General features: G+C 43.4%; 1 protein-coding gene across 3 annotated transcripts in view; it reads right to left on the bottom strand.

The window, feature by feature from the left end:
- TUBGCP3 (tubulin gamma complex component 3) overlaps positions 1–22,009 on the bottom strand; it is a 116,582-nt gene that overhangs the window by 45,723 nt on the left and 48,850 nt on the right. For all 3 annotated transcript variants that reach the window (XM_075061484.1, XM_032791843.2, XM_075061485.1), the window contains 3 exons: positions 21,405–21,571; positions 15,519–15,629; positions 15,027–15,135 (listed from right to left, as the gene is read on the bottom strand). In XM_075061484.1, coding sequence (XP_074917585.1) covers positions 15,027–15,135; positions 15,519–15,629; positions 21,405–21,571 — 387 coding nt within the window. The remainder of the gene's footprint in view (positions 1–15,026; positions 15,136–15,518; positions 15,630–21,404; positions 21,572–22,009) is intronic.

Raw genomic sequence — 22,009 nt, 5'->3', positions numbered from 1 at the left:
CTCTCGCCTGCACATCCTTCTTTGGCACCGCGGTTCACTGACAGTGCCGAGGTTCCTTACTTGCGATCGGAACGTCTCGTCTTGGTGCCGGAGCTAGAGAATGGCACTAGGTGTAGCCAGAGTGCTCCTTACTAAGGCCAATGTATTCAGTGCCAAGTCCAAGTGGCCCAGCTCTGACGGAAGTCAGAGTGCTGCCTCCGTGAAGACAGAGCAGAGTCTAGCATTTCTATACTACTTTGTGTGGGGCTTAAAATCCCTACAAATCTTGCACCGCTCCTGCATGTGAGCTTCTCCCAGAGACACTTAAGATGACTGGAATGGGGGTCATTTACAGGCATAAGCTTGAAACACTGAGACTAAGGCATGTCACTGTGCTAGGGAGGGAGGGAAGGGGGAATTAACCCCACTTAGCGGGGTTCTTAAGTTTCAGTTGTTAGTTTAGTTAACTACTAAATTTAAATCAACTATATACAATAAAGAGAGAAAAGTCCACTGAGGAGTATTTGCAGCAGCAAGAACAAGTTGTAGTTCCAGTGACCACCTTGGGCGGTAAGAAGGAACTGAGTGGACGGCGGGGTCCTTTATACAAGCACTATGGGAGAGCAACTCCAAGGGGCACCAGAGCCGACAGATACTGCTGAGGGGAAAAAAAAAAAAAAAAAAACTTTTCAAGCACGGCCACTGGATGGATATGGGCAAGCACTTGAAGAAGAATTACTTGGACAAGTTAGATGCCTAAATCAGCAGGGCCCTGATGAGCATCCTAGAACACTTAAGAATTTACTGATGAGCTATTAGAGATTATCTCTGAGAATTCAGAGGCAGGAGAGAACTGAGAGGACTGGGAAAAGGGCAAATATAGTACTTATCTATAAAAAAGGGAATAAGGACAACCCTAGGGAATTATAGACCAGTTAGCTTAATTTTGGTACCCAGAAAGACAATGGCACAAATAATCAATCTGTAAGCACCTAGAAAATAGTAAGGTGAGAAGTAACAGTCTGTATCGATTTGTAAAGAACAAATCATGTCAAATCAACCTAATATCCTTCTCTCACAAGGTAACAAGCCTTGTAGCTGGGGGAAACAGTAGAAGTGATATATTTCTACTACAGTAAGGGTTTTGATATGTCTCACGTGACCTTCTCATACACAAACTAGAGAAATACAGCCTAGATTAATCTACTATAAGGTGGGTGCACAACTGGCTGGAAAACCATACTCTGAGTCTAGTTATCAAGGATTCATAACTGAGCTGGAAGGGCATATCAAGTGGAGTCCCACAGGGAGCTGTCCTGGATCTGGTTCTATTCAACATTTTCATAAATTATTTGAATGATGCCAAAGAGAGTACACTTATAAAGTTTGTGGACAATACGAAGCTGGAAGAGGCTGAAAATCCTTTGGAGGACAGGACTAGGATTCAAAATTATGACGACAAACAGGAGAAATGATCTGAATTACATAGTATAAAATTTAACAAGGACAAATGCAAAGTACTACACTTAGGAAGGAATAATCAGTTGCATAAATAAATTGGGAAATGACTGCCTAGGAAGGAGTGCTGCAGAAAGAGATCTGGATGTCATAGTGGATCACAAACTAAATGAGTCAACAGTGTAACACTGTTGCAAAAAAGCAATCACTCTGGGAAGTTTTAGCGCAGTGATTCTCAAACTATTGTACTGGTGACCCCTTTCACACAGCAAGCCTCTGAGTGCAACCCCCCTTATAAATTAAAAACACTTTTTTATATATTTAACACCACTATAAATGCTGAATGCAAAGCAGGGTTTGGGGTGGAGGCTGACAGCTTGCGAACCCCGCCCCCATGTAATAACCTTGTGACCCCCTGAGGGGTCCCGACCCCCAGTTTGAGAATCCCTGTTTTAGCAGGAGTATTGTAAGGAAGATAAAGATGTAATCCTTCCACTCTACTCAGCACTGATAAGACCTAATCCAGTGCTTAATTTGTGCCAGAGCTAGCCAGGGCAGAGCCCCAGCACCCCCAAGTTTGGTAGTTCATAGCCCTGACACCTCTGGGCTTGCTGCATCAGTTATGAATGTAAAAACATTGTGTGAACCCTGGCACCTCTTTCATTACAAATAAAGCACTGGCTTCATCTGGAGTACAATGTCCAGCTCTGGCCACCACATTTCAGGAAAGATGTAGATAAATTGGAGCAGAGGGAGCAACAAAAATTATTAAAGGTCTAGAAAACATGATCTATAAGGAAAGATTGAGGGGGGAGAGAGAGAAACAGGTTTGTTTCGTCTGGTGAAGAGAAAACTGAGAAGGGACATAACAGTCTTCATGTACATAAAAGGCTGTTATAAAGAGGAAGGTGATAAATTGTTCTCCTTAACCACTGAGGATAGGACAATTAGTAATGAGCTTAAATTGCAGCAAGGGAGGTTTAGTTTAGACATTAGGAAAACTATCCTTACAGTTAGGGAGTTTAAACACCTGAACTAAATACCTAGGGACATTGTGAAATGTCCATCACCAGATATTTTTAAGAACAGGTCAGACAAACACCTGCCAGGACTGATAGATAATACTTAGTCCTGCCTCACTGCAGGGCATGGGACTAGAAGACCTAACAAGGTCCCTTCCAGTCCTACATTTCTAGGATTTATAAATATTACACATAAATAACTACATTAAAAGAATATTATTCAAGTTGCAAAGTCAAGCACTTGGAAGTTAGGAAATGCCAGGTTAGGGTTGAGTGTGCAACTTTAACTTGCCTCCTTTATGTGCATGCATTATGACATTCTTTAATTACATGATCTCACACACTATTTTTTTCCCTACATGATCCTTGCCTGATTCAGTGCACAGGGCAGACCTACTTTGCGGTGCTTGACTTTGCCTTTATAAAGTTACATACACATTAAAAAAAAACAAAACAAAACAAAAAAACCTTTAAAGAATATTAAGGTTGCAAACTGAACATAGTCATTTCATCCTGTGGCATAACACTGACACCCACACGGCTCATTAGTAGGGTTGGAAACTTTGGATCCACCATACAGACCTCTGCCACTTGACATAACGAAGTAACTGATAGCAACAGTAGGTCATCATCCTCTGTGTGGACAAGCAAACAGGGATGAGACACACACTTTTGCTGAAGGTTTCACAGATATTTGCTGACAACAGAGAAATGGTGAGACTCAGGAACCTTGGATTCCATTCCAGGTTCTGGAGGAAGCGTTCTCTAGCAATCAAAGACCGTTCTGTCAGTTCCTTCGCAAGCTTGACCCCTTCTGCCCTGGTCCCCACAACCTATCCCAATACTGTCTCTTCCCCAGTCCCTGGCTTCTCAGTCGAGTCCCCTTCTCCTTGACCAAGCAACCTGTCACAGTTCTCCCCTTCTTACCCCCGCCACTCCAGTTTGTCATCCAATTTCAGTCCCTCCCCTCATCCTGTCTCCTTGACCAAGTCTCTTTGTTCAATCAGTTCACCCCCCACAGGCTGGCTCCTTGTTTGAGCTGTCTCTCTTCCCCCCACCTCTGTAAATACCCATTACCCTGCCAGTGGTCCCAGCTTCAGCCTCTTTGTCCAATCAGTCCCAGTCTTCCTTCCTAGTTGCCAATCCCCATGCCCCCACAACTCCCACCCTCAGTTTCTTTCTCCTCATTCAGGCCCCAGTTTCACCACGGTCCTCATCAATCTCCTCTTTTCCCTCTTCCACCTGGTGTGGCTCTCAACCTCTCTGCATCTGAGTCAGGCAGACTATTTCTCCAGCCTTGTGAAAGCACAGGAGAGAGACAGGTTCCTAGCTCTCATTTTTGATGCCATGATCCACCTTGTTCCAGTGCACCTAGGAGCTCAGCTACAGTTACAGGGAATGTCTGGATTCATCCCTGTGGCCTTAGCCTGGAACATGCTCAGTCGTGCTGTGGGGATAGTGTCAGCATTAGAAGCTGTGGGGCGATGGAGTATGGTCAGTATACACAGTATTCAGAGATTTTAGCTGCTAAATTCTACTGCACATGTGAAAACGGATTTTTCAAAGCTTGTAATTTGGCCAAATTTTGGAGGATTTTCCCCACAGGAATAAGCAAAAGGCACAACCCTAAGACAAAAAGTTATCCCATGTTAACTTTCAAAACCCTATTCCATATCATAGGGACACTAGTTTCTCTCAAAAAAAGTAGCTTCGTTCTTGGAAACTGGTTTGGCTGAAAATTTCCAAAAAATTCAGCCTGAAGTACACACCTGGCATACAGTGTTTATACCAAAACAGTTTGGGAAAGTGAAAAGCAACTGAAAACAGGTTCTGATAAGGCAAAGTGGCAGACAACTTTAATTACAGGTGATGGTGCCAGATCTTGCCATAACAATGGTATCTGCAGTAACCCTAGCTACGATAAGAATTTGTAAGTGTTAAACCATCACATATTAGGACACAAGCAACTGCCTGTTCATCACAGGGTTCTCACACTTTACTCTGAAGCACCAGGTTATAGCTACTCTTGAATAAAGAATGACTAGACTAGACATTACAATGCCTGTATTCCTAGGATGCCCAAAACTGACTGGTACAGGTAAAATAACTGGAGGAGGTTGGGACTATCAATAGGTACAATTCTATTATGGCAAATGGGTTGGAGGTGACATGTCACCAGAGATGCCTGATCAATTCTAATGGTTCATCAACCCTGACTGGCCTCCTGCCAGTTCACCATTATCTTCAAAAGGTGGAAAGATGGTTACTCACCTTCGTAACTTGTTGTTCTTGGAAATGTGTTGCTCATATCCATTCCAGTTAGGTGTGCTCATATCCATTCCAGTTAGGTGTGCGCGCGCCGTGTGCACGATCGTCAGAAGATTTTTACCCTAGCAACACTCGGTGGGTCGGCTGAGGCGCCCCCTGGAGTGGCGCCCTTATGGCGCTGGATATATGCCCCTGCCGACCCAGTGCCCCCTCAGTTCCTTCTTGCCGGCTACTCCAACAGTGGGGAAGGAGGGTGGGTTTGGAATGGATATGAACAACACATCTCGAAAAACAGTTACAAAGGAGAGAAACTGTCTTTTCTTCTTCGAGTGTTTGCTCATATCGATTCCAATTAGGTGACTCCCAAGCCTTACCTAGGCAGTGGGGGCGGAGTGAGAGGTCGCGAAGTGAAGGATTGCTGAACCAAATGCAGTATTACCCCTGGACTGCTCCACTATCGCATAGTGTGCGGCGAAGGTATGCACCGATGACCAAGTCGCTGCCCTACATATCTCCTGAATGGGCACATGCATCAGGAAAGCAGAGGACGAAGCCTGAGCTCGCGTGGAGCGGGCAGTAAGGTGCGTAGATGGGACACCAGCCAAGTCATAGCATGCACGGATGCATGATGTGATCCAGGATGAGATGCGCTGGGAGGAGACTGGAAGGCCCTTCATCTGGTCTGCCACAGCTGTGATGTTTTCCTGAAGGGCTTCATTTGCTCGATGTAGAAGACCAGGGCCCTGCGAATGTCTAGGGAGTGCAGCTGTTGCTCCCGTCGAGAGGCGTGCGGCCTCGGGTAGAAGACAGGGAGGAATATGTCCTGGTTGACATGGAAGGCAGACATCACCTTAGGGAGGAAGGCCGAGTGGGGTCGCAACTGTACCTTATCCTTGTGGAACACTATATATGGTGGTTCCGATGTGAGTGCCCGGAGCTCAGACACATGCCTCGCCGACAGTGATATACCAGGGCTGTCTGGACCACGCTGGGGCAACCAGAATCAGACGGGCTCTGTCCCTGCGCAGCTTGATTAGGACCCTGTGGACTAGCGGGAATGGAGGAAAGGCATAGCACAGGTTATCCTTCCACTGAATTAGGAAGGCATCCGACAGGGAACCTGGAGAGCGCCCTTGGAGAGAGCAGAACACCTGGCATTTCCGATTCTCGTGAGCAGCGAATAGGTCTATCGGGGAAAGCTCCACTTCAGAAAGACGGAGTGGATGACGTCCAGGTGAACCAACCAGACATGAGCCTGGAATGATCTGCTGAGGTGGTCCGCTAAGGTGTTCTGGACCACTGGGATAAACAACGCCACCAGATGGATTGAGTGGGCTATGCAGAATTCCCACAGACGATTGGCGTCCTGACAGAGGGGAGATGACCGGGCTCTCCCTTGCTTGTTGATGTAAAACATGGCCATAGTGTTGTCTGTGAGGACTGCAACACAAGGGCCTTGAATGCACTCTCGGAATGCTTGACATGCCAGGTGCAGTGCTCCGAGTTCCCGTACATTGATGTGCAGGGATAACTCTCCTGCCGACCATAGCCCCTGTGTATAGAGGTTCCCAAGGTGGGCTCCCCATGACAGTCCTGTGACGAGGGACACGGAGGGCTACGGGGTGTGAAATGGCAGCCCTTTGCCCACTGATCTGGGGTCCAGTCACCAGCCTAGAGAGGCTAATACCCCTGGCGGGATGGTAACCACCATGCTCAAGGTGTCCCGACCTGGGTGATATACTGTTGATAGCCAGGCTTGGAGTGGACGCAGTCGCAGCCTGGTGTACCTGGTCACAAATGTGCAAGAGGCCATGTGCCCAGGAGGCACAGGCATGTTTTCACAGTCAAGGTCACGAAGCTTTGCAGGCTGTGGATGATGTTCACCAGGGATTGGAAGCATGTTTCCAGCAGAACTGCCCGGGCTAGGCCTGAGTCTAATACTGCTCTTACGAATTCTATCCTCTGGGTTGGTAACAGAGTGGATTTCACGACATTGAGCAGGAGGCCCAGCCAATTGAACATGTTCATGGTGAGCTGAACATGAAACTGCACCTGATCCCTGGACCGACCCCGAATAAGCCAGTCATCGAGACATGGGAACACTTGGACCCGTTGTCGACGAAAGGAGGCCACCACCACAGCCATGCATTTGATAAACACCCTGGGGATCATGGATAGGCTGAAAGGAAGGACAGTGAATTGAAAGTACTGTTGATTGACCACAAAGCGAAGGAAGCATCTGCGCGCTGGGTAGATCGCAATGTGGAAGTACGCGTTTTTCATGTCGAGGGCAGCATACCAGTCTCCAGGATCTAGGGAAGGAATAATGCTCCCTAGTGAGACCATGCGGAACTTCAGCTTTAACATAAATTTGTTCAGTCCATGTAGGACCAGGATGGGCCGAAGCCCGCCCTTGGCCTTGGGGATTAGGAATTAGTGGGAATAAAAGCCCTTGTCCCTTGACTCTCCCGGAACCTCCTCTATCACTCCCAAACCCAGGAGTGATTGGAGCTCCTGTAGAAGGAGGTGCTTGTGAGAACGGTCCCTGAATGGAGACTGGTGCTCTGCCTTCGGGCACACCTTCAAAAGTTCTGCTTAGGCCCTGGCCTTGGCTGGCTTGATGTCCAGCTTGTTTCCTTTTACCATCTTGGCTGCGTCTTCTAAAGAAGTCCTGTCTCGGCCGAAGGGGAGGGTATGACCTCTGAGGCTGTGGTCTGAAGGGCCTTCTCTGCATTACTGGGGTATGCATTCCCAAAGAGCGCATGATAATTCCTCAAGTCCTTCAGACTCTGCAGCCTTGAGTCTGTCTTCTCAGAGAATAGGCCCTGGCCATCAAAGGGCATGTCCTGGAGGGTCTGCTGCAACTCTAGTGGTAAGCCAGACACCTACAGCCATGAGATGCAGTGTATGGCTATGCCCGAGGTCAGGGTCCTAGCTGCAGAGTCTGCGGCATCCAGAGAGGCTTGTAGGGAGGTTCTGGCCACCTTCTTGCCCTCCTCCACTATAATCCCAAATTCCTCTCTGGACTCCTGTGGAACCAACTCCTTGAATTTCTCCATAGAGTGCCATGAATTATAGTCATATGGGCTCAGGAGTGCCTCCGGCCGAGTACACCTTGAGCCCAAATAAGTCTAGGTGTCTAGTGTCATTTGATTTAGGAGCCGTGGCCTGCTGACCGTCCTGCTCCTTCTCGTTGACTGAAGCCATGACAAGGGAGCATGGTTGGGGGTGCATATAGATGTACTTGTAGTCCTCTGAAGGGACAAAGTACTTCCTTTCCATCCCCTTGACCATAGGTGGAATAGAGGCTGGCAATTGACAGATTGTCTTGGCATTGGCCTGTATGGTTCGTATGACAGGGAGGGCAACTCTAGACGGTGCCTCCGTGGACAGAATGTCCACCACAAGGTCTGACACCTCCACCACCTTAGCGATTCATATTGCTCGCCACTCTGTGGAGCAGGCCCTGGTGGGTGCGGAGGTCCATAGGAGGAGGGCCCAAAACCGAAGTCCCCACCACTGCCTCATTGGGCAAGGACGAGGAAGATACCCCTGGGACTAAGGGATCCTGCATGAGGTCCTCTTGTGGAGGATCTTACTGCTCAAGGTCCATCACGCTAGGAGCATGGGCCTGCACTGGCGCTGGAGCAGTCACCTCAGAGCCTCGGGGGGGGGGGGGGGGAAGGTGGAAAGAGACAGTGGCCTCTGGTACTCGGGGCTCTGAAGGGGCAGAATGGGAAGCCCCCAAAGGAACCCCCTGGGCCTGATGGTAAGCCCAGGGGGTCCAAAAGGACCACTGTGGGGGTTCGTGGCCCAGGTCCTGGCCTCCTTCTAGCCATTGCCCTGTACCGCCCTCATCCTGGTCCTGGTAGCCACCTTGCTAGCGCGACGACGCAGAGGTGGAGCGAGATGGCCAAGGCGGTGCTGTACACGCCAGTGCCGAGTACCCCGGTGCTGTATGGTGTTGTGGACTGGTGCCATGAGGCAGAACAGTACCGAGACGTCGATCGGTGCCTGCAGTCGTACTGGTACCGGGAGCCTGATCTGGATCTCAATGGCGACCTCCAGTGAGATCGGTGTCGGGACCGGCTCCAAGTCAAGTACTGCTCTGACTGGTATCGGAAGCTGTGCCAGGAGTCCGAACAGTACCGGCCGTAAGATGATTCAGATCTTCGCGAGCTGGAGCAGTGTCGCGAGTATGACCGGCGCCGAGAGCGAGAACAGTGCTGGGATTGCGAGCGATGCCGTGATGGGTGCCACGAAGACGATCGGGATCGGGACTGGGACCAGTGTCGTCGTCCTCCAGTAAGCGACAGTGGTCACAAGAGGGGACAGCTTTCCCTTTGACAGCACTGTCCGTGCCGGATGGTTGAAAAGGTCTCCGGTGTGGAGGGTATTCTCAGCTCGACCGCGGTGTGCACTAGGGAGCTGATGTGCACTAGACTTGATGGCCCTTGTGGCGCTGGAATCGACTGTGCAGGAGCGGATATTTGTCGTATGTGCTCTGGCAATGGATGCCGCTCCAACTGCAGTGCAGGAAGAGTCAGCGGCTCCCGCACTGACAAACAAGAAGTTGCCAGCACCTGCTCGGGCTGCTGTTTCTTCTGGCTCGGAGATAGAAACCTGCTTCGTGGTGGTGGAGGTGCCAGGAAGGTCTGGCGCCGTGAGCCTCTGGTAGAGTCCGAACACCATGCTGGAACAGTTGGTGCCGCAGGGGCTCTCCGCACCAAGGATGACGGTGCCGAGTCTAGGCGCCTGGAGGAAGGGACCAGGCTAAGTGCCGCCTCCGTAAGGAGCTGCTTCAGTCTAAAGTCCCGCTCCTTCCTGGTCCTCGGTTTGAAGGCTTTGCAAATGCGGTACTTGTCTGCTTGGTGGGATTCCCTGACCCACCTTAGGCAAGAGTCGTGGGGTGGGTCTCTCGTTGGCACTGGCCTCTGGCAAGCCGAGTAGAGTTTGAAGACCGGAGACCCAGGCATGGGCCTGGGTACCGGGATGGGGAGAAGGGAGAAGAACCCGTCCCCCCCCCACTAATTAAACTAACTATTCTAAGTAATTCACAACTATTAACAACTATAACCAACTATTAACAACTAATCAGAAATTAACAGGTACTAAAGAGAATGCTAGGGAGAGTGGAGATCAGCTAAGTTGTGCTCCACAGTTCCAACGACCGACACGGCAGGTAAGAAGGAACTGAGGGGAGCTGGGTCGGCCGGGGCATATATCCGGTGCCAATGGGGGCGCCTCAGCCGACCCACCGAGTGTTGCTAGGGTGAAAATCTTCCGACAATCATGCACGCAGTGCGCACACACCTAATTGGAATCGATATAAGCAAGCACTTGAAGAAGAATTAAGGCTTACATGAGTTGTTTGTGCTGGACAACTTAGTGTTGTCCCCCATTTGAACTGCTGCATGCCTCAGTTGTTACCTTTGCCATAAGTTCATGTTGAAAAGTAGGAAGAAAACCCTTCAAGGAAGGGACAGGACGAGAGAAAAACAATGTTATGCAAGGTCCACCCCAAAGTCATGTGTTCTAAAGCTCAGTCCCTGAGGAGACACTTCCTTCTACAGGGTGTTTTGAGCCCAAGTGGAAGGCAAGACAAAATAAATGACAAATGAGCCAGAAAGGAGCTAGAACTTCTAATCACATGACCTACGTTCAGACCTTGCATAACACTCCTCTTTGATTAATAGCTGTAGAGTGCCATTTCTGTTCTGGGTGTAAGGCAGCTAAGTGAGGGTTATTGTAAAAGGATTTCTTCTTAAACATATGCGCAGCATGCCTCAGATGACGTGACCAGGGTTCATCACCGAATTTGGTCCGCTGATTGGATCATTAGCTTCCCCGGCCTGGGCCAGGTACTAATGGAGAGTGTGATGTGAACACTGAACAAATACATATGTTCATTGTATAAGAATAGCTTCCTTCCAATCAGTTTTACATTTGATTCCTTTCTCAATTTCATACATTGAGCTCTCATTCTAGCATTATGAGACAGGAAACCTGAGTAACCTTCTCTACACTTCCCATAAATATCTCTTTCCATGGATACAAGTTTAAACATCCCATAATTATTGTCACTTGTTTAGAAACTGCAACTCTAGTATGGAACTGAGCATATTTCACTCACTGCACTGCCAATGCATCACAAGAATTAATGTAATTTCCTGGACTGAACATGGGAGTGGGAGCCAGGAACTCAACACTTTAACACCAACTTTGTCACACACAAATCAGTCATAACCTCACTCTCTCTTCTCCATTCCATTAGGAAACAGGTACTACTAAAGTAATTAAGCAGTACTATGACAAACTGGTTAGTCTTCAAAGTTGTAGATTCTTGAAGCCAAAAACAAACGGCATTTGCAAACCTTGAAGTTTAAACATACTGGAATTTGAAACCCTAGAGTGCTATAGTTCTCTACCTCTACCTCCATGAAACCACGTTGTGTTTGGGTGTTTTTTGTTTTCCTATGGGTTTGTTTTTTGTTTTTTTTTTTTTTTTTATCATCGGCACTGATAGTAAGCAGGTCAAAGTATTGACCAAACAGAGAATTATAACTTTATGCTCTAGGCAGCAAGCTTCACTTTCATGTTATATAGCAAGTAAACATACAGAAGTCTAAGTATACCATCAAGAAAGCTTACAATTCATTTATATTACTATGGTAAAGTCATTCTATAATTGTTCATCAAAAATATCAAAAGTTAAATGAGACTGACAAGCTCTCTTTCCAATTGCATCTGGTGTCATCTGGAAGTAATTAGATAGAGGATGCAGGAAACCACTTTTACAAAGTAAGATTAGTAAATTCAAGAACACATTAGGAACTATGTGATTCTAGTGGTGGATTTATACATTCAAAAAGAGAACTAATAACATAGCTTATGTCTGACAATGTGTCTTCAGTTACCGCTATTGTTTTTTTAAATCTCTATTGTAAATATACTTATTTCTAGTCATTATAGTGACAGTATTCTACAAATAAGTATATTTCCACTGCACTTAAGCTACCTGGGTTACACCCACTCACTGTCAGAACCCAGTGTTAGTTTAAAGACAGCAATTTTATGTTTGAATAAAATAATTTGCTAAAAACTTAACCAGCTGGCTTCCCTTTAAGTCAAACATCTAAAAAAAAAATGGTGACTATAGACTGTGTTTGTCAAACTAATATCAAAATGTGTAAAGTATCAGAGGAATAGCCGTATTAGTCTGGATCTGTAAAAGCAGCAAAGAGTCCTGTGGCACCTTATAGACTAACAGACATTTTGGAGCATGAGCTTTCATGGGTGAATACCCACTTCGTCAGATGCATGTCAAAAGAGATTTCCATTCCATACAGCTAAATGCAGTATTTGCATCGTGTCATGCATCTGACGAAGTGGGTATTCGCCCACGAAAGCCGATGCTCCAATACATCTGTTAGTCTATAAGGTGCCACAGGACTCTGTTGCATTAATCAATCAATCACCATGAAATGCTGTAGCCAGTGAACTGAGTGGCTGGCACTGTTTTAACAAGTGGACTAATTCATTTGTATAAAATTCACACTATCATGGGGATTTTCCAAACAGCATGATTTTTTGNCAAACCCCTAACCTATGTCTGAGTTATTGAAGTCCTCAGATTGTGGTTTGAAGACCTCAAGCTGCAGAGAATCCTCCAGCAAGTGACCCGTGCCCCATGCTGCAGAGGAAGGCGAAAAACCTCCAGAGCCTCTGCCAATCTGCCCTGGAGGAAAATTCCTTCCCGACCCCAAATACTTCAATATTTGCCTTCACACATGCATCTAGGTTGCAATGTACTGCAAAAGTTAACCCAATATTTCCAAATGTACCATTTATGATTGACCAGGAAAACACTTCATAAATTTAAGACTTTTTAAATAAAGATTTACACCTATACATACACCTGAAGTAAACATCAATATTTAGAATGCGTCTACATATATAATTCACCTAAGACTACAAAAATTTAACACTGTTGTCCATGGATAAATTGTGTATATTTTTAAAAGGTCTAAATACATATTTTTAATACACTAACAGCTGTCACATTCTCTCATACATTTCCATAAAACTTGTTTTTAATGCTAATGTAAAAAAATCCAAAGCTAATTAAAGCAATAAAGCATACATTCAATACATACAATAAAGTTAGGATTTAAAATGACAAAAACAAAGAAATCCAGAGTTAAGACTGGAACTCTTTAATTTGCCCTATTATGATTAATTATATAAAGGGAAATTTCACAACAGTGGCAGATTAAGCAAATAAGAAGATATGCACAGGAAGGGAAGGATGAGTTAAAAATGCAGTTTCACCACTGACAGAATTTTATTTTCTTGTGGGGATGGGCAAGATAAAATTATACAAATTAACACAGAAATGGTTATTTTACCATACCATTTATACTTAAAGTGTAAACTGTAGGGGCAGGGACTGTCTTTTTGTTCTATGTTTGTACAATATCTAGCAGAATTGTCACTACAGTAACAAACAAAACAAACCAACAAACAAATGGTGTATTTAAGGTATAGTCCCCAATCCTGCCAAGATCATAACAGAGTAGGACTATAGTGGAGTCAATTTAAAAATAAAACCAAAAAAACCCACTGCTATCTGAAAACATTTTAATTAGTGTTACTTGTAACATCTAAAATTGCTGCAATTGAAAGATTAGCGACTTTTTTCAAGTTTATTTCCTTTGTTCATTTAATAACTGCACTATGTATGCTCAGAAAAATAAATTCCCCATGTAAAGGGGTACCTTGCCCATGGGCTGGAGAACCTGGGGCTAAACTAGCTCAGATTACAAGATGAGTCCCACCAGAAGGGAATAAGATTATTCAAATATAAAAAGCAACAGGCAGCAGGAGGAAGTATGAGGAGAAGGTTGAGCTCCTACCGTGAGCGAACTGCAGAGTGAAGCTACAGGGAAAGAGTGTCCTGCAGAAGAATCAAAAGTTGTTGGTTTTTTATATTCAATTTGGAAGTAGCCAAGAGAAGAAAGGCAAATTGGGCGAAATTTGAGAACAGGTATGGCACAAAAAAAGATTTTACCAGATGTTATGAACTTCAGAGGAGAAAGCTTTTATACCCACAGAATCTAGACTATATGAAAAAAGATTTAGGAAGGGACAGAAGAAGTGCATAGGGTTCATATGCCCACAAAAATTTATTAATATGATAATCATAACGCATTTTGATAAAGTATGCACAACACTGTATTGCGAATCTATTTAACAACCACAGAAATACCATACTTAAATTTTTTGAAAGGAACATTTCTGAATGTTGATAAATGCAAAGTAATGCACATTAGAAAACATAATCCCAACTATATACACAAAATGATAGGGCCTAAATTAACTGTTTCCACTCAAGAAAGAAATTTTGGAGTCATTGTGGATAGTTCTCTGAAAACATCCACTCAATATGTGGCAGCAGGTAAAAATACCTAACAGAATGTTAGGAACCATCAGGAAAGGGATAGATAATCAGACAGAAAATATCATATCACCTCTATATAAACCCATGATATGCCCACATCTTGAATACTGTGTGCAAATCTGGTCACCCCATCTCAAAAAAAGATATATTAGAACTGGAAAAAGTACAGATAAGTGCAACAAAAATGATTATGGGTATGGAACAGCTTCCAGATATGACAGAGGTCTATAAAATCTTGACTGGTGTGGAGAAAGTGAATAAGGAAACGTTATTTACTCCTTCCCATAACAAAAGAACTAGGGCTCACCCAATGAAATTAATAAGCAGGTTTAAAAGAAAAGAAAGTTCTTCTTCACACAGTGACTCGTTGGCATGGGATGTTGTAAAGGCCAAGACTATGACAGGGTTCAAAAAAGAACTAGATACGTTCATGAAGTATAGGTCTATCAGTGGCTATTAGCCACGATGGTGAGTGATGCAGCACCACACTCTGAGGGTCCCTTGCCTCTGTTTGCCAGAAGCTGGGAATGGAAACAGGGGATGGATCACTAGATGATTGCTCTGTTCTGTTTATTCCCTCTGAAGCACCTGGTATTGGCCCCTGTCCACAGACCGGATATTGGGCTAAATGGACCATTGGTTTGATCCAGTATGGTGGTTTTATGTTCTTAACTACACTTTCCTATGTATAAATGCATTTTGCACATTAAAAAACATCATTAGAAAAAGTTTTCTATAAACAAAAAACATCCAGTTAAACTTTACTTTGCCAAAAACACTAATTACAACAGGTCTGAAGTTCAAAAGGTACAATTAGGTTATCAGTTTTGATATCATACCATCTTTTGGTGACTCTGCAGACTTTGCCACAGCTATCATCTTCGTAGATGGAGTTTGGTCATGACAAACCTGATGTAAGAAGTTTATGGATTTTCCTATTAGAAGGACCTAAACACAAAAGAGAATAAACTTTTTAGACGTTATTTTTATATAAACAAACAATAAAAATGAGATGTTGTCCATAAGTTAATTGTTGCCTCCCAACTCCCAACCCCTGAATTACATCAGTGGGTTCATCTGTATTATATATCAAGCACTACTTGTTTTTAAAGTCCTCTTTCTTCAAAGTACCGGTAATTCAATTACACAAAACAAAGTTTCTTCCTCCATCTCAAAGTAACAATCCAGGTTATCCAAACACCTTTTTCAGAAAACATGGCAGGTTCAGAACATTCTGCTAAATTTATGCTACATGTTTTTAATATTATTCCAGCCATAAACAGCAGCAAAGGGTCAATGAAACATCAAACAAATAAACCTTTTTCCGATACCTTTTTTGATTGATCCATTGTAATGAATGAAGGGATCATTGATTTTCTCAAAGTGTACTTGTCATGCCACAACCGGTCTGCTTTAACTGTAGGATCTGAAGCTACAAAAAACTGCAGGTTGACAGAAGCATTAGATATAAAAGGAATTTACCTGGCATTTATGTTTCTCACACATACACCCATTCTTGTATTTCATTTCTAAGTGGAGACATATTACATATATATGTTTATTTATAGTCCCATGTCAAGCAGGTGTTATCATTGCCTTTGGGTTTTTTGGGGGAGTGGATTTCTCTTGTTTTGTTGTTTCCTTGAATAATGCACGCATATACTACATAGAAATCAAACTGTATTTTTGTATAAGCATTTTGGTACTTTTATGCCGTGTGAGCAGTGTTTTGGCACCACTGTTTTTTTGGTGGACAGCAGTATTTTGATGTACAAAAAAAGAGCTGCAGCTGAATCCAAGACTAGCTCATTATTTTTCCTGAGCTTGTCAGAAGGATCTTTCAAGGAAGCTATGCCCTCTATGAGAAGAGCCTGTGCTATGCACAAAAAGGACCACTTCTCTGGTCTCTCAGAATCTCTGACAGGTGGTAAAAAAAACAGCATGTTGCCAGATGCTCTCTTTGCCCAGAGAGTCTTCTTGAGAGAAAAGGCCTTTTATTTGACTTGAATAGTCTCTTCACAGAGATCTGAAGTCTTCAATGGCAAAGACCCTGGCTTGATCTGGAGGAGCCTCCGTCTGGGAGGGTATACACTGGATCTGACTCAGATATGAACTCTTTCATGTGGGTCCTTCTGCCTAACCAGGCCCTAGTTGCAAAGGATGAGGCCAATGAGAGGCCAGGAGTATGGGAGGAGGTAGCTCCCTTTCTGGGCAGTCTCTTCCCAACTAAGTTCTTTAAACAAGGACTTGCAGATCTATCATAAAAAGGTTTAACTGGGAAGAAAGTCAGGATCAGGCAGCTATGCACAATAATGTAACAAAGAGTAACAGCCCAGACTGCAGACTGGCAGGCTCTTCCAAGCCCCTCCTGCCTTCCAATACCCTCTATCTCAAACATGAGTAAGAGACGTACAGATAGGATAGTGGGGTGAGGGAAATCTGGTCTGTTTGTAATGGTGCAGTCTGAAGAAGGAGCTCTAATACTTTCATCCCCACAAGGGCAGAGTTAAGGTTGTGATGCATTGTCAGTGGTGAGGAGTGTAGAGGGCATGCATAATCAGATGCCTTAATTTACAATTTCTTGTTGTTTGGGATTTGTGTTAAGTATGTTATTTACAGACTAACTTAATTAACACACAACATACTGTTTTATGTATTTTCTTATTTACTCAGATTCTGAAAGGACTGACAACACAGCAATAGCTAAATTAATTAAAAAAACAAACAGGCTCTGCTGCTGAGTCGGCTGGGGGGGGCACTTTCATGAGGATCCTAGTACTTGGAAAATTAGTTGCTGCTTTGTTGGTTCCTATTCTTCATTAAACTTAGTTGGTTGATTATAGATTGGCAGGATCCAGGAAAGACGATGCAACAAGAATACACCACATACTCATGAAAGCTGAATTTGTCTACATAGGAGTTTGGAAAGTGCCTAACAGAAGTTTTCAAACTGATCCACGGAGAGCTGATTGGCCACATAGTACTGGTTCTGCTACTTACAGCCACCTGCTAAATCTCATTAAAAACCAGACAGGAACTTATAAAATGATTTCCTAATGTTACTTTTTCTGGTAAGCAGGCATGCTAAGTTGCAAGTAGGCAAGCAATGTTATCACAAAGGAGAAGGGAAGTGCCCACAAGACACCGTCTCCATTAAGATGTGGTCTACACTACCAAAGAGTTTGAGAATTCCTGGCTTACCACATTTTGGACTACACTTTAAATAGTAAGTGCCACATTCTGTATTCAAATTGGGCGAGCTTCTGCTGGGTTGGTGATCTAGAATGCTGAGGTTTCCATCTTGCTCTCAACAAAGTGTAATTGATGCAAAGATGCTTGTGCGAGCCTGCAGAAAGCCAGAAATAGTTCTGGGAAGTGTGAACTGACACATTCATCTCAATGGGGTGCCCACTGAGAAAAATTTAAATGTCAAAATTGTTCTCGGTGCTGATTAAAACATATAAAAAAAGAAAAGTGACAGTCATATCATGAAGGTCTTCACAATCTACTCAGTAGCAACTCAACTTGGTGCCACTTTAGGGTATGACACTTTGAAGAGTACCATTAGTTTCTTCCTCTGAACAAACCTGACCTGTAGAGCTCGAACACTAGATGTGAGGAGCAGAGGCCAAGGGAATGAGAAACTCATCAAGGGGGAGTCAGTCACTCAGAGGCCAGGATGATATCCAAACCCTGTCCCCACATAACCAAAGTGGCCTCCCCTAAAGAAGCCAGATAGCTTTGTCCCTATAGCTAGTAGTTGCTGATCCTCCTTCCCACTCCTCTTCTGGATGGTTTTAGCAGAGATCATTGCATTAGTTACAATCAAGTCATACTTTCAAGCTTTTCTTTGTGGCCATGAATGTTTACAAAGATATTTTTAAATGAAATAGATTCTGATGCTGTGACATGAATGAGCCAGGAGTTTAGGCAGATGCCTATTCTGCCTAGGCTTTAATCCAGCCTTGCCCACAAACGTAAATAAATGCCAGCAAGTGGGAGCCAGGGTCTGAAAGGCCCAGCAGTGGATATGCTATCTGTTAGTGACATCTTGTGTGCGTGGAGCTTCAGAGAAAGCCTCCAATATTTCTCCCCCGAATTTGAGTCTGACTAAATGAATATTCAGATCAGCAGCTGTATCTATACTTAGATACCTTATCAGAACAGTTTAGTAATTTAAAAATTAATAATCTGATTTTATTATTAATTATCTTAACTTTTTGGTGACAATTACAACTGACAGAGTAGACATATGTAAATATATAGTGGTATTTGGCATGGATTTACAAAGACCAACTATAGAAATTGTTAAGAAATTATAGTAAACAGTCAGACTATGTATATAAATCAAAATACTCAGATTATTTTATTTTTCAAGAATGCCTGGATCTCTCACATAATGAGGCTAGGACCAGTCTGTAAGATGCTGATGGTGTTATATTGCACTGAGACAACACACTACCCCAAGAATTAGAAATTTAAAAAAATTTACTCAACCAAGAGATTAGGTATAAAGTAATGCTTTTCATTTATTTGTTATTCCTTTAACCACAAGGGCTAATTTTTGCCGACAACATACAGACCATCTTGGTAAGTGGCATGGAACTAGATCTTGATCAATATGAACAACGAGAAATGTAATTTAAAAAAGAAAAACCTTAGACAATTCAGTCACTTCTGGAAGTTATGAAAACAATGCTTCCTCTAAGGGCAAAGTAAAATGCAATTACTGTATCTAGAAAACATCCAGTAGCAAATACAAAGAGACAGGAATGCATTTTAGATTATAATTAATCCTGTGAAAATACAGATCCTGAAGAGGTAGTGGGGCGGGGGAGGGAAATCAAGGTCACACTATAACTGCAATATGCTTTTATTTTATTGATTCATTTTCCACTCAAGGTCTTTGATTTTCATTATTATATCACACACAAAGAACCACAGAAAAAAATAAGAACTCATTGTACAATTTAACAGCTAGACAAATGCCAAGGCCTCCCAACTAAAAACAAGAAAATTTACCATTTTTTAATTTCTATCAAGGAACAAATTTCAAACATTAGATTCATTAATATGGATTGTGAAGGATCCCATCTTCATCTTATCAAGCAAGCAGACCTTACTGGAGAAGAGATTTTTTTTTCAAAATGCCACTGCTATTAAGACTAACATATGGCCTTCAGACAAAACGTAAGCTGTAAGTCCAACACACCACATTAAGCTATTGTTTATTTTCAGTATTTAAGATGGATTATCTAAGTACACATGTAAATTTAAACAAGCTACTTGCAAAAAGTTGACAACTAATAAGCGACAGTTTCAATCACTTATGAGTTTAATTTTTTACTTCAAATATGGCAGAGGAGAGGGGACAAGTTACTTTAATACTTTTGAAAGGTGTTATAGAGGCAGCCTAAAGACTGAAGTTCTCTATTTGACCACATAATAGATACAGGCTTCCCTATGTTGACCTCAAAAACAGGCTCTGGATGACACTAATTCATTCTCCATGCTAATTTAATTTTTAACTCCAATATAGAATCATAGAAATTGACGAGGTTACTTAGTCCACAGTTAACAATCTCAGAAGAGTTTAGGTAACTCAGTAACCTAAGTGCCTAACTCATTTTTAAAAACGGAGGTTAGGCTCCTAAATCTCATTGAAATTCAAAATAAGATTACATAAACAGAGTTGTAGCCTGGCAAGGAGAAAAGCAAGCGTTGGGATGATTAAGGTAAGTGTATACAGGTACAGTTAACAGTGAAGTGTCAACAAGATCTATGAATAAAAAGCCTTATATAAGAGTTGAATACTCTGATTATTAATTTTGTTAAATGATAGAATAAGGAGGTACTAGAAAGGTGATAGTACATGAATAACTAGAACAAGGATGTCTTTTATAAAAATCTATTACTGCAGAAGTCAAAGCAAATTTTGTAGGACTTTTAAAGGTATTTCATTCTCATAACATTTTCTACAGGATTTGAAAAAGTGAAAGACTCCAAGAGCTACATCTATTTAGCTTAAAGAGAAGGGTCAGGGGTGACCTGATTACACTTTATAATTAACTACATGGAGAACAAATATTTAATAAAGGGCTTTTCAATCTAGCAGAGAAACGTATTACACAATCCAACGGCTGGAAGTTGGAGCTAGACAAATTCAGACTGGCAATAAGGCATTAATTTTTGACAGGGAGTGTAATTAACCATTGGAACAATTTACCAAGGATTGCGGTGAATTTTCCATCACTAAAAAGTTTTAAATCAAGACTGGGTGTTTTTCTAAAAGATATGCTTCGGTAATTACTTTGGGGAAGTTCTATGGCCTGTGTTATACCAGAGGTCAGATTAGATGATCTCACAGTGGTCCCTTCTGGCCTTGGAATCTATGGAAATTATTTGCACTAATGCTTAGGATAATAGTAGGAACTGTAACCATAACACATTAATAAAAATAAACTACAAAGCAAGAGAAACAGTCAAATCTCATACAGGAGGCACAAAATGGATTGCTTGCAAGGGCTGGAACAATTTTTGTACACCATAATGTTATGAGTACGTCTTCCAGAAAGAGGTTGAAAGAGTCTGAGCTCTCTCTAACATCAGTTTTTTTGCCATGAGTAGAGGCAGCATGTTGGACTAGATGGATCAGTTTTCCAATTCAGTCAGATCATTACCACATGTAGCTTAGTTACATACACAGTCAGTCACACAGGCCATTTCATACTTTAAAACAGGGGTCAGCAACCTCTGGCACGTGGCTCACCAGGGCAGGCACCCTGGCAGGCCAGACCAGTTCGTTTACCTGCCACATCAGCAGGTTCAGCCGATTGCGGATCCCACTGGCCGTGGTGCGCTAACCCAGGCCAATGGAGGCAGTGGGAAGCTACGGCTAGCACATCCCTTGGCCGGTGCCGCTTCCTGCAGCCCCCAATGGCCCGCAGCGGCGAACCGCAGCCAGTGGGAGCCGCAATTGGCCGAACCTGCGGACGTGGCAGGTAAACGAACTGGCCTGGCCCGGCAGGGTGCTTACCCTGGCGAACCGCACGCCAGAGGTTGCTGACCCCTGCTTTAAAATAATGTTGTGCAACTGAACTATTCTTATGCTCATAGTGGGTTCAATCCTGCAGTTCTCACCCAAAATGTATCATTGATTTTTACTCAAAGAAGAACTCGAAAAGGTATCAATATTATTAGTTACACATAAAACTTACTTCATGGTACGTATCCTCCAGCTCCCCATCATAAATCCAGCGGTAAAGGAAATTCAAGACAGGATGGGACACTAGACCAAGAATGTGTTGGACCAGGGATCTCATATAGGGATCTCCTGTTTTAGTGTAGGCATGGACAGCTGATGCTAGTTCACCACCTTTTCTTCCTAAGGAAACAAAAATAGATAGGTGAAGGAAAGAGAGCAGATTCTGATTATGTACTCTATACTTCAAAAATAAAGTTCTTCAGGCCTTGATCACTAACTGTATGTCTGTCCATCTCCGACTTCATTACACAGCAATTTTAAATCCAACACATATATCAACATTTAGGCTATGTCTACAATGCATGCCACTTGCAGCAGTGCTTAGGGTATATGTAGCTACATACTATGGAGAAAAGCAGACTGCAGTCACACAGGAGGGGTGGAGTGTGTGGCTACACATGTCAGTGGAAGACTCTGGTAGTGTGGAGGTATAGGGAAAGCCTTGGCAGCAGGGAGCCGTTGGAACCTTTCCCTGCTGCCTGCCTCCCTTCCAGAGCTTTTTCCCCCACAGTAGTAAAAGGCTCTGGCAGCTCCCTGCGGCAGGAAAAGGCTGGCAGC

Source organism: Chelonoidis abingdonii, chromosome 1 (assembly GCF_003597395.2).
Source record: "Chelonoidis abingdonii isolate Lonesome George chromosome 1, CheloAbing_2.0, whole genome shotgun sequence".
NCBI lineage: Eukaryota > Metazoa > Chordata > Testudines > Testudinidae > Chelonoidis > Chelonoidis abingdonii.
This window is presented reverse-complemented; position numbering and strand designations above follow the sequence as displayed.